The following is a 16927-nucleotide window of genomic DNA, read 5'->3' on the forward strand; positions in this document are numbered from 1 at the left end:
TGTGTGTCTGTGTGTAGGGAAAGTTTCCAACATTATCCATTAAATCTATTAATTTTTTCCTTTGAGGGAAAGCGCGGGTCACGCTATTTACCATGTATTTCTGTTTTGTTTTGTTTTTTTTTTTTGAGACGGAGTCTCACTCTGTTGCCTGGGCTGGAGTGCAGTGGCGCGATCTCAGCTCACTGCAAGCTCCACCTCCCAGGTTCACGCCATTCTCCTGCCTCAGCCTGTCGAATAGTTGGGAGTACAGGTGCCCATCACCACGCCCAGCTAATTTTTTTTGTATTTTTAGTAGAGACAGGGTTTCACTGTGTTAGCCAGGATGGTCTCAATCTTCTGACCTCGTGATCTGCTTGCCTCAGCCTCCCCAAGTGCTGGGATTACAGGTGTGAGCCACCGTGCCCAGGCTTTTTTTTTTTTTTTTTTTTTTTTTTTTTTTTTTTTTTGAGACGGAGTCTAACTCTGTCGCCAGGCTGGACTGCAGTGGCATGATCTTGGCTCACTACAACTCTCATCTCCCAGGTTCAAGTGATTCTCCTGCCTCAGCCTCCCAAGTAGCTGGGACTACAGGCATGTGCCACCACGCCCAGCTAATTTTTGTATTTTTTTTAGTACATACGGGGTTTCACCATGTTGGCCAGGATGGTCTCAATTTCTTGACCTCTTGATCCAACCACCTTGGCTGCCCATAGTGCTAGGATTACAGGCGTAAGCCATCATACCTGGCCTCCCATGTATTTCAAAGTGAAAAAAGTCAGGTGTCAGTTTATAGTGGCCTTATAAGTTGAACTACTCTCAGAATTCTCAGTCTCTGACTATCTTCCAGCTGGCTAAGGCAGACAAACCAGAAGAAAAGATACAACTGCTGCCTGGCGAAAAAAACAAAACAAAAAAAGAGGAAACCCCACCACAAAAGCTGATGACCCGGGTGCTTTGGTTTTTTTGTTTATTTTGAAAACAGGGGCTTGTTCTGTCGCCCAGGCTGTAGTGCAGTGGTGCGATCATATAGCCCACTGTAGCATCAAACTCCTAGGTTCAAGGGATTCTCCCACCCAAGTCTCCCAAGTAGCTGGGACTACAGATATAAGCCATCACACCCAGCTAATTTTTTTAAAATTTTTTTGTAAACACAGGGGTCTCACTATGTTGTCTAAGCTGGTCTCAAGTAATCATCCCACCTCAGCCTCTCAAAAGTGTTGGGATTATAGGCATGCGTCACCATGCCCGGCCCCCTACCTCCAGAGTGCTATGAATGCTGGCTGCAGAATCATTCGCAGCACAGTCTTATTGTTTAGAAAGAAACCAAAGCTAGAGTTTACATAGAACTTCCACTTTGCCCGTGTGAATTGAAAGGTATTTTCTGTGGCTAAGATACAGTTTGGGAGCGTGGAATTGGTAAATTTCTCATTTTATAGTCAAAATTTGTCAACTTCAAATGAAAGAAAGCTATTTATAAATGTCAGCTAACACAGTCTGCCAGAGGGCTTGAGGCTTGTGGAGAAACCTTTGTCTTAGCTTCGCAGAAGCAGTTGGGCATTTTGCCGGGGAGTGAGGACCAGTGTCTTAAGTGCGTGCTATGGAGAGGCTTGTGCACGACAGACATCCAAGTCTGAGACAGATAAAGCGGCAGCAACTCAGAAGGATCCTCTAAGACATTAGGTGAAGCCCAGAGACTGTTTAGAAAACTCTTCTGTGGCACATCTAGCCCCAAAATGTTGTTATTAACGAGCCCACTACTACCGTCTTTAAATGACAGACTTCTGCCAACATTCGGAAAAATCAAGGCTCCAAGAGCCTTTGTCATGCAGTGCTTGTTGACTTTTGAGAGTTATTTTTTATTTTCATTTTGGTTGTTAACACTGTTTTTTCTAAAGCTTACTTCTTGGTTGCAAACACTGTTTTTCTAAAGCTCTTGCATAAAAACTACCTGTTGTAGGAGTAGAAAGAGGTTATAGGTTGTGTTGATTGATTGCCTGGATTGTTTTCTATGCCACAGACTGGAGATTTAGGTTCATTTGTGGGACAATCAGAACTCAGAATGCCGAGGATACACCTGGAACTAGCTAATCTTGCCTTGGCCAGAAGAGCCCAATGACAACAGCTCACCTGGATCAAGCACACCCTGCAAGTCAGGCAGCACTTTCTATGTGCTAATGCCTTTATTATTTATAACAGCCCTTGAAAGTAGAAACTACCTATCCATTAGTAAATAGATACCCAGCTCAGTAGAAACTACAAATGGAAAACCAGAGCACAGAGAGGTTAGGTAACTTGCCCAAATTCACACTGCTAGTAAAATGTTTCATGGTTCATTTTATTGATTGCAGTGCATCCATTTGGGCTCGCAATAAATTTCTTTATTATAATCAATAGGAGAGAGGACAGGAACCCTGGAGATGAAAGGCCAATCAGGAAACTGTTCACAGAACGAGTAAGATGGTGAGGGCCTGGGCCCAGGCAGGAGCTGTGGAGGTGGTGGGTCAGGGGTGGATGGGAAGAGGCAGCAGCAGAGCTGCTACAGAGAAAACATTCAGGAGACACGGTTGATGTTGGACATGAGCAGGTGGCAGAGAGAAGGGAAGTTAGAATGATTCCTGGTACCCAGCATGCCCATCTGGATAGATTGGTGGTGCCATGAATCAAGGCAGGGTGTGCAAAAGGAGGAGCAGGTTTGGGGAGAAGAGTTAGTTCAGTTTGTAATGTTTGAGTTTTCGATACCTGCGATACATCCACATTACAATTAAGGTTTAATAGGTAAATGGATACCCAGATCTGGAGCTCAAGAGAGGACTGGGCTGAGTATAGAATTTGTGAGTCACCAGCAGACAGGTGGAAGCTGGAGCCATGAGACTAGATGAGAGCACTCAGCTGGGAGATGAGAATAGAGGTGCCAAATGAAGACCACCATGTCAAGTGCAGGCAGAGGGGGAGGAGCAGAAGAAGCTGAAAAGGACTCGGCAGAGAGGTCGGAGGGAGCAGGTAGAAGCTGGTGGCACAGAGGCCGAGGGAAAGTGTGCAGAGGAGAGGCCCAGCGCAGCAGATCTCCGCAAAGAACCAAGTGAAATGAGTGTCAAGGCGTTTGGCAGTCGGGATGCCATGGGTGGCCTTAGCAAGAGCAATTTGGGCGGAGTGAGTGGGGCAGAAGGAATAAAAACCGTGGCTTGGGGGTAAGAGGAAAATAGGCTTGGAGGAGCACAGAATAGAAGATGGACAGATGCCTGCTTACAAAGTTCAAATTATTGGATTCCTACACTCTGTATTACATTCTTTTCCATCTTTCTACAGAGCCTCCCAAATGATCATTTTAATGACTTTACTATGATCATAGGTAACATTTAATGAATACCTTCTATGAGACAAGTACCTAACTTCAATATTTAATTTTAAGTCTTACAGCAAGTCTGTAGAGTAGACAGTGTTATTATCTCCACTTTAAATATGAGAAAAGTAAGGCTTGGGGAGATGAAACTACTCATCTAACCTGTAGAGCTGGTGAAAAGGAGACTCACAGTACAAACTGGGGTAGCCTGGCTTCGGTCACTTTGTGCTTAAACACTACACCATAGGGTGACCTGTTGCCACAAAGAAACATCATTTTCTACTCATTCTCCTGGTATTATACATCTAGGTGGTTTCTGCTCTTTTGCTATGCATGTAACTTTAAATTTCTGCTGAGTTAATTAATGTGTTTCTTCAACAGCCCAGTGTTCTTCTTTCTGCCCCATCTCATTGCTCATTTGTCGCAGAGTTGAGTGATTAGCACACACAGCTCTGTGGGTGGGCTGATTGACAAAGCCAAATGCTGGGAGCCCTCTCCTTCTGAAAAACAGGGGAAAGAAAAAAGAGGCATTCATCCAGGAAACCCACCTGGTTATATCCTGAAATATAAATGCTTATCCAAAAGAACCTTAAAGGAAAACATTTAGCTGATGATTGAAACGGCTTAATACAGAAAATCATGCTGCACACAGCAGCATTTCTATCCAGCATTCTAAAATCATTTCAAAATATTTTTCAAGGCTTTTGTAAATTCCTTGCCAAAATAGATGAGAAACACTACACTTGGCAAGACAAAGTTTAACCCACAAGAACTCAAACAACAGTTTATAAAGATTAAAGAACACAATTTTATATGTGTATATAACCCACCAGAAAATCATTTCAGAACATGAAATCTTCGAGATGATTCTTAACACTGCCCCTATATAAATGCTTTGTGTCCAGGAACTTAAACTCTGTACACTCCTCCAGCCTTCCCAGCACTGTCATTCAAAGACCCCTGCAAGATCAGGATTTTCAAATGTTCCTAAGGCTTGGGTAGGAAATACGTTTTACATTTTGGCCCAGTTTATGCCCACACATGTGTGCACACACAGTCAAACATACACCCATACACATTTAACTGAAACAAATTTTTCACAAAACAATACTTGTCCTCACCATGTGCAATTAATATTTTCTCTTCTATTTCTATTTCTTAAAAGTTCTGGTCCCATACAAAATTGATTTCATGAGGGCTTAAAGGGTTGCAACCCACAGCTGAGAAGCCCTGTGTTCTAAAGGATCTAAATTAAAGCGCTCTCACCAAAAGATCTGCATGAGGAAGAATCTGCAGTTGGTGTAATAGAAAGCATATGTGATTTGGAATTAGAGAGACATGGGTTCCAATCTCAACTCTCCGGTTTACAAACCATCTGCCTTTGGGCAAGTTACTTGATCTCTCTTGGCCCCTCCATTTCCTCTCCACAGGCCTCTGGGACTGCTAGGACAATTCAACTAGAGGACACTCATGGAAGCACCTACCACTTAGAATCATTCATTCATCCAACAAACATATATTGAGCACCAGATGTTGTCCTAAGGGCTAGGCAGATAGAAGTGAACAAAACCATCAACACCCCTGCTTTCATGGAGCTGGCATTCCAGGGGGCACAGACAATCAGCAAATTAACGTAGAATATGTCAAGGAGTGAGGAGGACTGTATTAGTTTCCTCTTGTCACTGGGATGAATTACCACAAACTTAAAGGTTTAATCAACACAAATCTATTATCTTACAGTTTCAGATGTCATAAGCCTCAAACGGGTCTCACTAGACTAAAATCAAGGTGTTGGCAGAGCTGTTTTCCTTTCGGAGACTCCAGAGGAGAATTTCCTTGTCTTTTATAGATGCTAGAGGCTGCCCACACCCACTGGTTTATGACCACCCTGCATTTCCACAGTCGGCAACATTGGGTTGAGTCCGTCTCACACCTAATCACTGTGACTCTGCTTCTATCCACACATCTCCCTCTCTGGATTTGACCCTCCTGCCAAAAACCACCGTGGGTCCTCTAGGAAGGACCCATGTAGTTAGACTGAGCCCACCGGATAGTCCAGGATACTCTCCCCATCTCCACATCCTTACCTTAATCACATCGGCAAACTCCTTTCTGCCATGTAAGGTAACATATTCATAGGTTCCAGGGAATATAAATAAGAGTCACCTGGAGGGGTGTTGTTGGTCATCAGTTGTGAAAGCCTTGGTGCTGACATACTCACTCTTCTCCGTTTCAGCCAGTTACATACAACCCCAAAGGGACTGTGGTTTTGGTCATCTGTAATGCTTGGTAATTTGTCTCTCGAGCCCAGGCTTCTGAGCAAGTTACAGCTACTGAGTGAGCCTAGCAGACAACCAGGGATGTGCATTCCAGGGGCCTTTAATTGGTCTTGCCCTGTCGACACTTAACGTTTAGTAATTTTCCAGAATTTGTCATTAGTGTCTTTACTAATGAGCTCTGGGCACCAAGTGGGAAGAAAAAACTGTAGTGAAATTTGGAAAGATTGACTTGTGGTATGAGGATATGCCCAGAAATGTGATAAAGACAAAAGCCCAAAGCTTGAATGAAGTTACATTTGCAAACTTGGGACTGCACTCAGACCTCAGGGTGCGTCCTTCACAAGCATCAGAGTCTTCTGTGTGTCTCTTCTCCTCCATTCATGAAGCTCCAGTTTTGAATCAAGGGACTGCAAGGTCACTAATCCCATCATGACCATATTGACAGTGTTGTGTTGTTCACGTGACTGAAGAAGCACGGAAAGTTCTGTGTGCCTACGGTGGCTAGCCACAGGTCTGATTTCATATGTAATCTTGGTGCATTTGTTTTATTTCAGGGAAAACTCGATGCCTTGTGGGTCCTACTGAGGAAAGGATATGATCGTGTGTCTGTGATGCGTCCACAGCCAGGAGACACGGTAGGACTCGTTAATTCATGAATGGTCTCTCTCTCTCTGTCACACACACACACACATTCTTTTTCTCTCTCCATCTTTGTAGAGCTAGAATAACTTTGGATTCTAAAACAGAGCTAGAATAACTCCAGATATACAAATCCAGCTATTATTTCATGTTGCAACAAATCAGACATCACTTTTCAAAATGTTGGTTATTACAAGATCTTGAGTTTCAATTTGCTTTTCTGTAAAGGACTTGACAGTGATCTGTTGGGTGTAACTTCCTAGAATTTGAGCTTCTCAATGTATAGGCACAGTGAGAGAATAAAACAGGACTGGCCCCTACTTGGGGCAGTTTCAGGAGGGAGCTCTGCTGGCCACTGGCCACACAAGCCAGTGGTGTACCACAGAGTACCAGCGCTGCAAGGATGGGGTGAGGGCAAGGAAGGGGCCACGGAAAACGCCTACCATCTTCCCAGCAGGTGTTGGGCCCAGCTGGCCCAGGACCACAGAGGGACCTTTCACCCCAGGTGAGAATTTGTCTTAGCATTGTCAAGGCTAAGCTTGGAATATCTCTAATCAAGAGCAGTCCTGAAAGGTAGAGCCAGCGGAGACCTTAGAAACAATCCAGCCCATGGCTTCATTTTGTAAATGAAGAAAGAAAAACAAACAAAAACAAAAATCACCTAATTGCATTCTCTGAAAAACAAGAGAAGGTGAATAGCTTGTTCTGTTTCAAATAGTAAGTAACAAGTAACTTACACTGGAAATAACTTCAGTTGTGCCGAAACAACACTATCACTATTTCTTCATGTAAGAGCTAGTCTCTCTTCTGCAAGTTTTACGGATCACAACTCGGGACCAAGTTTTCCCTCAACTACCAGCAACCTGCATCTTCCATCCACTTCTTTGGGAATCAGTCACATTAATCCAAAAGCAAAATAAAAGTATCTCATTTAGAACTCCTTTCAAATCAAGCAGACTTGGGTTTGAACCCCCTTCCTTCCTGGCTAGAAAGCTCCAGGCAAATCACCTGACCTCTCTGAACTTCATCCTTATAAAGTAGATGGCATGGACTTCTTCCTACTGTGGCTGGTTGGAGAAGGTAATGTTTGTAAAGCATTTGGCTCCCTGCTGAACATATGGAAATACTCAATCGGGATGGGCATGGTGGCTCACACCTGTAATCCCAGCACTTTGGGAGGCCAAGGCAGGTAGATCACTTGAGGCCAGGAGTTCTAGACCAGCCTGGTCAATATGGTTAAACCCCATCTCTACTAACAATACAAAAATTAGCTAGGTGTGGTGGCACATGCCTGTAATCCCAGCTACTCAGGAGACTGAAGCAGGATAATTGCTTGAACCCGGGAGGTGAAGGTTGCAGTGAGCCGAGATCACACCATTGCACTCCAGCCTGGGCAACAGAATGAGACTGTGTCTCAAAAAATAAAATTTTTTTGTTAAGAAAGAAATGCTCGGACTGGGTGTGGTGGCTCACACTGGTAATCCCAGCACTTTGGGAGGCCGAGGCAGATGGATCACAAGATCAAGAGATCGAGACCATCCTGGCCAACATGGTGAAACCCTGTCTCTACTAAAAATACAAAACTTAACTGGGCGTGGTGGTGGGCACTGTAGTCCCAGCTACTCAGGAGGCTGAGGCAGGAGAATCACTTGAACCCGGGAGGCAGAGCTTGCAGTGAGCCGAGATTGCACCACTGCACTCCAGCCTGGTGACAGAGCAAGACTCCGTCTCAAAACAAACAAAAAAAAAGAAATGCTCAATTGATGACAGATATCCTTATGGTTATTTACTTTGTGCTGTTCTGCTATCTGGGGATGGTTGATGCAGAACTTCAAGCCATATTGCAGTTGGTGTGTTTGCTTTCCTGACTGTCCAGCATGGCACAGCTAACACTAGAGCAGAGCCCGATAGACAGGCCCTGCTACCTCCTCCCCTTGCACCTGGTGACAGTGGGTGGTTTGTAGCTGAGGAGATTTGGTCTAAAGTTTCATAGTTTATGTGAGCCACTGCCCAATTAGCTGTTCCTGTTGTGACTAGGACGGCATGCAAGTAAAAATGTGAAACCACCTCATATAAATGCTGGGCTGACTTGGCCCTCATTGCATATGGAATTTGAGCTTTTGTCTGTGACAGTCAACAAGACCAAATTTCTGTACGAAATTTTAAATACAAACTCTTCAGTTAGGAGAAACAAGCACAGGCCATAAAGTTAGTACTCTGGGAGGTGTTTGGTCTTATAAAGTATACATCTGCTTTCTATGGAAAATGAAGAAATTTTTTTAGCATGCATGAGACTCCTCTAACAGATTAAGAAAAAATAATAAGAAGATCCCTAAACTAAGTTTCAGTAGTACTATTTTTTGTGACAGAAGATGCTGATACAGTGTATGACCCCATTTTTTTTTTCAGAGCAATTGAAAAACATCTCCACTAAAATATGTTAACATTCCATTTTCCACTGACCAGTCTGGCAGAAGCCAATTCATAAACTGGGTCAACCTAAGAAGTGGGAGGGTTATAGGAAAGAGGCTGGATAGAAAGAAATATTTTCGTTTATAAGACAGAAGAATCAATGCTGTTTGGGAGCAAAAGGCTGGTTATGTAAATCCAAGAACAATGAAATGAAAATAAATTCTCTAATGAATCACACCTAAATTGAATCTCTTATTTACTAATTCTGAATGAAAGTTTGTAGTAACACCTGAAGATGTTCCATATGTTTTTGAGAGACATAGTACCACCTTGAACTTTTATTCTCCAGCCATGCAAAGTAATAGATTTAAGATATAAGAAGCTTAAGAATTTGGATACCTTTGAACATACTCTCAACACTGTCACAAATTATGATTATCCAGTTTACTTTTAAGTGCCCTTTCTTTATGGAAGTCTTGCTAAAATAAGATACACGAGAGAAATAGATACAGAAAATTGTGTCCTTGTTGCCATGGCAACAACCACAGGATGTACACATGGAGTTATGCAAGAAAGGTCACAGATGAAGTAAGAACCAGAATTCAGAGCTGCCTATGGCTACTCAAGAAAGAATTCCAGGGGAGGGGGGGGGCAATATTGTAGCTTTGTCTACATGCTTCTTCTGTTTTGTTTTGCATAACCTTAGGAGACTCACTAGAGAGGCTTGCGTTGCTTGCATGGTGGTGAGTCTGTAAGAATTCTTCAGCACTGATTTATGGAGCTGACCACATTTTCCATAAACTCAAAATGACTCCATCCAGGCATGTGCTCATGAACAAGAGTCACAGGTTCTGAATTTTTTCTTTAAAACAAAACAAAAACAAAAATCACCTAATTGCATTCTCGGTTACATTCTAAGTTGCTTCAAACACATGTTGACCTCACAGAAACCTGGCACATTTTCCTCCTCAGTTCCTGTCTCCTTCATCCTCCCCCCAGCTACTCCACCCCAGCCCTCCAGATGCAGACACAAGCCCACCAACAGAGCCTCTGAAGCTACTGAAAGGCCTCCAGCTCAGCACAGAGCAGGAGCTCAGGGAGCCAGAGCCCAGAGCCACCGCCCTTCCCTGGGATTGGCACCCACCTCTTCAGAGCCATCCAAGCCCCAGGTCAGGGATGGCAGCAGGAAACACGAATGCTTTCCATCTGCCATCATCCGTCTCCTTCTCTTTGCCTGTGGTGGGCTCATGGTCCCATTGTTCCTTGGAGCCCACCAGGAAATGCTTGAGCCAACATAAAAGAGAAAGTGCCAAAGGAAACCACCTAAATAGCAAACCAGCAGCACATCTGATTCTAAGATTGTTAAAGTTTACTAAGCACATGGCGTCCCCAGCTCCCAGTAGGTAGCTACCACAGTGCTCCTTGTAAAACCAAACCTCAACACACCATGCCTCCACTTCAGACTTGCAAAAACTGTGGGAAAACCCAGAATCCTTGGCTTGATTTAGAAAGGCATGCCTTTCCATTTCATACACTACTTACCCCAGATTCCCTCATCCCCTCCAAATAGGCTCTGAGCACATGGAATTAATTGCTGGGCACACCCTGAACATGCAGGGACATTTTGTGTCTCCGTACCTTTGCTAGGTTTCTCTGCTTGGAATGCCTTTCCCGTCCTCTCTACCAAGTGAACCTAGCTTGGTAATATTGTCCATTGTTCCCGAGGTGTCTTGTAAATACAAAAAGTTGCTGACCACACTCATGCTTGAAAGGGGGCATCACTAAAGCAGAACACATTCGACAGAGCCTAGGTGAGAAGGTTTGGAAGTTAGAACCTCTGTCCCAGGATGGTCCAGGATGGTCCCCAAGGCATCCTACACAGCTTGGCCACTCTTTGAGTTCAGAAAATTTGTTCATCTTTTCAAGGGCAAATGGTTGAAAGAATTTAGAATGTTCTGGGAAAGAACGCTTCAAGGGGCCATGAGAGCTTTTTAACTTACTTGGTCCATGATGATATGGTGTGTCATCCCACTTTGTAAGCTGTTTCTTATCACGTCACCATTGTCAAGGAATAGTCTTTCCATGTCACTACATATCCTTGAATAATATCATTTTAATGACCATGTCCTATTCCATTGCATATCTTCCCTTTTTGGTGGTTGATTTTCAAGTATCTATTATTATAAATGAAGCTGCAGTCAGTATCCTTATTGCCAAATCATTGTGCACATTCACAAATGTTTCCTTAGAATAAAAGGTCCAGCTTTCTACTGGATCAAATAGTGTACACATTTTTAAAGTTTTGATAAAAATTGCCAAAGAATTGCCCTTCAAAAGATTGTACAAATTAACCCTCACATTAGTCCCTATGGAACGCCCATCTCCCCAGATGCTCCCCAATATTATTAACTTACCTATTTGATTGACAGGTGCTAATTTAACTTGTATTTTTTATTATTATTGAAGTGGAACAATTTTTTAAATGTTTATTTTCTCATTTGTCCATTGGTTTGACTTGGCTCATTTTTCCACTGGATATTTTAGTGTTGGTTTCCTGTGATAATTTTCTTAACCCATCTTCATTCATACATCAATCAAATGTTTTGAAAGCCTACTATGTATCAGGTCCTGTGCTTGCATTAAGTATGTAAAACTTATTAATCCTTATGACATTTAAAGTCTAACCATGTAATAGATGTCCAAAGTTTTTTCTAGTTTGCCATTTACCTTTTAACTTTTTAAAAATATATTGAAGATTTTTACAATTTTACAGTCAAATCTATAAATATTTATAATTCCTGCGTTTGGTTTCAAATTTAGAGCAGCCTCCCCTACTTCAAGAGAACATAAATTCTCACAAAAATGTTCTTCTACACTTCTACCCCCTCCGTCTGTTTTTGATGGTAATGTGAAATGTGAATTGTCACCTTTTCTGTTTCTTCCTGAGTATTTTAGTGTAGGTTTGGGAAAGGCTCCTTTGGAAGCTATGGGCCATATGTGATATTAAATGAGAAGTCCTAGAAAATTATCTTAAATGCCTTGAAGTGGATGTATTAATAGAAAGTGACTTGGATTTACTCTGGGCCATCCCATTGAACAGAGCTAGCCCCACAGGTAGAAACAACAGTGAAACAAATTTCATCAGAAAGAATTGAAGGGTGCAAGTTTCAACAATGCAACAGGCTGCCCCAGAGACGAATGTTCCAGGTAACTAACATGGATAAGACAAATTAACCACTAGGCCAGGACATAGGGGATTCCTGTAGCAGATCAATGGTTCTCAAACTTGAGCATCAGAATCACCTAGAAGATTGTTAAAGCACAGCTTGCTGAAACCACGCTCGGAGTTTCTGATTCAGAAGTTGGGGTGGAGCCTGGGAATTAGCATTTCTAACAAACTCCCAGGTGACGCTGATGCTGCTGGTCTGGGGATTACACTTTGAGAACCAGTAAGATAAGGAACTAAAGAAACTTCAAAGTACCTCTCTCACTCTGCGAGTTTGGGGTCCTAAGCAGTATTTCTATACTGATTTGACCACCAAGTCACCCCTTTTCTGTATTTCTCCTTAGAGCACCTATTGACACAACTGGGGAATAACTAGTCTACCTTAAATCTAAATACTAAGGCTCAGTGAGTTGTAAAGAAATCCTTCCCATCTTCACACGTTCTGTTCCTAGATTACTAATTTCAAACACAGAAACGCAGGGGAATTCAGAGATCAGAGCATGGACTGCAGTGGTTTTCCATCTGTTCGCACATTGTTATCACCTGGAGAGCTTAAAGGTCCTACCCTAAAGGTGCTGTTTACTCGTTCTGGGATGAGGTCTGGGCACTCACAGAATCACCTGGGAATCATAAACACTCCCCGGGTGATTCTAATGAGCATTTGGGGTTGAGAAGCAGTGAGCTGGTCCAGTTCCCTCTTTTTCACTCAGGGCAGCATCTTCTCTTTCCTTTTTGAAACAATTTCAAGGCAACTCTCCACATTCCTTCAGAAACCTTGAGAGTAAGATAGGCTGATCACACTCTTCACGTGCTTTTCACAGTCCCTTTCCTATCAGGAAGATGGTTAACCTAGACTGAGGCTGCCATATCATTGTTACTGCTTGAGTAAAGAAGATGGAAAAGAGAAAACAGAACTCAGCCTCATATGTCTTTCCTGGATGGAATTCAATCATCTACCGACCAGCCTGACCCATCCCCAGGCACTTTTACTCCAAATTGAACTCCACCCCACTTCACGTGCTCCCGGAGAACCCACTGGGTTTGGATGTCATCTGCTTTCAGATCTGGCATCAGGAGGCTGGTACATTCCATTACTATCTGCAAGAACAAAATACTAAAGCTCACTCAGAGCTTGTTTTGCAAGCCTGGATCTCCTTGTAACCAGAAGAGACCCAGGGAAACACACACGTAAATGTACATAAACAATGTTTGAAACTCATCTGAAGTAAAGCCTCAGAGGTTGTGAAATCCTCCCCAGCTGTTTCCAATAAGGGCATGAGGCCAGTCACATGGGCACCATGTCTCCCTACTGTCGCAGAGGCGAGAATAGCCTGGGCAGGTTATCCCCCGAGAGAGAGGTCATCCTCCGCCCAGTCCTTCTAAAGCAGGTGAGCCTCCTGTAGCATAAACAGGCCTCAGAGAAAGTGTCTGCACTCTTGCATTCTCTCTCCTGTCTTCTCTGTCCTTCATATTTCCCGCATTCCCTCTTTCTTCTAATCCCTTTCCTTTTTTTCTTTTCCCTGTTCACTGCCAATTTCTAAGGCCTGCCATGGCTGCTTTCCCTCAACAAAGACACCAATTGCACTCCCACCAAGAATCCATTTCTGGGCTGGGCACTAGGGATAACCATTAGCAGAGTACTACATTCTGGCTTCCAGGAGTTCATGTATGTATGTATGTATGTATGTATGTGTGCAAAAGAGAGTGTCACACACTCTATGAACTGCAAATGCTTACAGAAGCATAAACCCTCTCATGATAACTTGGGGTAATGATGATCTCCACTTTAAAGAACAGAAATTGAGGCTCAGGAAAAATTAAATTTTCCAAGGACACACAGCTCGTAAGGAGGTCTGGGGCTTGAATTCAGGACTTTCAGACTTGAAAGTCAACACTAGGGATTCCTGAACTCCTTCATGCATTCAACAGATACTTGTTAGACGTCTTCTAGGAGCCAATGAGCACTGTATTGGTGCTTGGTATTCAAGATGAATGAATGAGCCCTGTCCCTGCCTTCGAGGAACAGGGACAAACAGGAAGCCCGCAAGCACTGCCTGATGTGAAAGGCTCTGTGATGGAGCTGAGCGCATGAGATGTGGGAGCTATACCCAGGAAGGGTGTCTCACCAGCCTTGGAGTCCAAATGCCTTCTTGAATGGACATTTAAGCTGAGACAAGAAGGGGGAATGGAGTTGGGGGGAGAGAATATTCTAGTGACAGGGAAGCTTGCTTACAGATCTGCAGGTGAGACTGTGGCTCCTTCAGGGAGACACAAGGAGCGGGGTACAGAGGAGGACAGAGTAGGAGGCAGTGAGAAGAGGGACTGTGGTGAAGAGGAACCTGAGTTGCCGGCCATGGGAGCCTGGTCTGCCAGCCTGAGGAGGCTGGACTCCACCCTGAGGACAGTGGAGACTTACTGCAAGAGTTTTAAGCAAAGGCGTGATCGGATGTGCATTTTAGAAAGGTCACACTGGTTGCAATGTGGACACAGTGGCAGTGAGAGAGGCTGGCAGCCTGAAGCACAGAGTGGTGGGTGAGGAAGACAGCCTGGATTCACGAGATGTTGAGCAAATAATCACAGATTTGGTAACTGCCTGGGTATGGAGGGGGAGAGTATGGAAGGTGTGAAGGAGGACCTCCAGGATTTGGCCCAAGCGACATTGCTGACTGTGCTGCCTGCCATTCACCAGGATGAGGACAGCTTTGGGAGGGAAGATGAGGACGTCGCTTTTTAACTTGTGGAGTTGGCGGTGCCTGTGGGACATCCAACAAAAAGGACCTGCAGCAGGTCGGGACCAGGGTGAAGCATGAAGGCATCTAGGGCAGGAACTCTATGGGTTACTCACTGTCAGGGTTGCGTGAAAGCAAGGACCTGCAAGTACATGCCTCCTTAAATTTTGTGCCCTCAACACCTCGCGTGCCTCACCCTAGTCAGGGGGAAGTCTTGCTCCAGTGAGAGTTCTGGGCTGGAGGCAAAGATTTGAGAGTCACTGGTCATGGCAGTTAAGACCAATGTGACTAGAGGGGAAACCAGAGGGAGGGGTAGAGAGAAGAGAAATAAGTGAATTACTGAACCCTGAGGGTCACGTCCTTTAAGTCAGGGTGGAGAAAAGAAATAGAGCACGAAGACAACTAAGAAGGACCAGCCAAGGGAAAGAGAAGTTGTGAGAGGAAAGTCTGGGGTCATGGAAGCCAAGGGAAGATAATACATTATGGAAGAGGGTGGGGTGTCAAATGATGGGAAATTAAAATGCAAACTGAGAGCAGTCATCTAATAAGACTAGCAATAAGGAGGTTATGGTGCCCTTAGTGACCCGAGCTCTGTGGGATGATGGGGATGGGAGCAAAGCTTAACAGATAATGGGACGGAGAGCCAAGGCAGTAGCTGGAGGAGATCTAGAGTTGGAAAGAGTTCTTCGTCTTAGTAAGACTTGAGCATGATTAAGTGCATATGGCAGAGATCCAGTAGAGGAAGGGGTTGAAGACAAGAACTCACTGTTAGACTGCAGGAATTCTTAGGAGAAGGGGTTGGAGAGCTTAGGAGGAAGTGCCAGTCCTCCTTAGTGACATGGGTTGCAGAGCCCAGGTATGAGTGAGATGGCAGGAAGTAAGGACATCCCTGTGGGAAGTGATGGGCTCTGTTCTCCCTGTGATGCAGCTGGAGGAGTGGAGCAGCTGAAACTGGAGCTCCTGGAAACAGCTACACCTTGGGAACCCCATTGCTCCTGTACTGGCAGCACTTCTCCACATTCCAGAGTGAATGTCTCAGGATTAAATAAAATGATAGGTATATATAATTTGAAAAGATGGGAGTTTATTTTCTTCCCTTCGTTCCCCCTGAAAAAACTGCCATTGATTTCAGAGAATCTTAGTTACCTCTTAACCTGTAGGAAAAGCTTTTTCTCAGAATTATTTTATGTTCAAACCAGCAATGACCAAAAGAACCAAGTTATCTACATATTGAAGTCTTACATGAAAGTCGTTTTTCTTGCACAATAAACAATTAAGTTTACATTAGCTCTTTACGTTGAGCAAATGGACATCTTCAGAATTCCTATCTGACACCAGGTATAAGGTCCCAACAGTTCTGGAGGGGAAGTCTCCTGACCTTTTATAAATTTTTGTAAGAAATGGATCATTTTAAGAAAAAGGAAGAAAAAAGAGCAAATTATAGGAAATGTTCCTAGAGGGTGTGATTTATTCTGGCACAGCATCTTCCCTGGATGTTTGAATTCTCCGTAGTATTCATTCACTTCTCACCCTTGGAAGCCTCTCCTTTGCTGTCTCATTGGAGGGGGACATGAGTACTTAGAATTCTTGGCTTAGTTTGCTGAATTTAAGGAAGAAAAAGTTCAAAACACTCTCTGTCCACAGCAAAAACCAACTGTACCCAAAACCTGCAAAGTTAACTTTTTTCAGAGATGTTAAACCCAAAGTTGATGCTGCAAAACATACCATCTTGGGATTTTTTTTGCCAACTTCCTTCTTCCATGGTAGGAAGCATATGAAAGCAATTGCTGTGGCTGAGCTATCTTCCTCTCCCTCTCTCTTTCCCCCTCCCTCTCTATCTCTTCCAGTCCCCACAATCTCATCCCCCTTTTTCTCCAAGCATTACACACTCACATTCACACACATTCCTCCTCCTCCTTATCATCACCGTCATCATCATCATCATCATTTTGTAGCTTCTTTCAATTTCAACTTGTAGGACTTTCAACTTCAGATTGTCTCATCTCCCAAACAGCTGCAACAACAGAAGGTCAAGTCCTGGAATCAGGTTGCAAATAGCAAACAGAGGAGAAGTAAATGCTAAGGCTGAACAAGACAGGGATGGGAATAAAGCAACCCTGTTCAAATTCTCTGACCTCATTTTCTCCCTTCCAAACAAAATCAGGATTGAGGTAGGTAGGGCTGAGCTCTAGGGTCAGAATTTTACCCAAGTGTATAATATTTTAGAAGGTTTGCTACTTTTTCTAAGCATGATGATCATGTCTAGCCACTTGGCTTCTGTGGGCCTGCTCCTCCAGCTGATGGCACCGGAAAAGATCATCTC

General features: G+C 43.7%; 1 protein-coding gene across 1 annotated transcript in view; it reads left to right on the forward strand.

Moving 5' to 3' along the window:
* The window catches only part of ANTXR1 (ANTXR cell adhesion molecule 1), a 238428-nt gene that overhangs the window by 175959 nt on the left and 45542 nt on the right, over positions 1-16927 (forward strand). Inside the window, exon 17 of the mRNA XM_025353548.1 lies at positions 6153-6233. Within this exon, the coding sequence (XP_025209333.1) occupies positions 6153-6233 (81 nt within the window). The remainder of the gene's footprint in view (positions 1-6152; positions 6234-16927) is intronic.

This window comes from Theropithecus gelada, chromosome 13 (genome assembly GCF_003255815.1).
Source record: "Theropithecus gelada isolate Dixy chromosome 13, Tgel_1.0, whole genome shotgun sequence".
Classification (NCBI taxonomy): domain Eukaryota; kingdom Metazoa; phylum Chordata; class Mammalia; order Primates; family Cercopithecidae; genus Theropithecus; species Theropithecus gelada.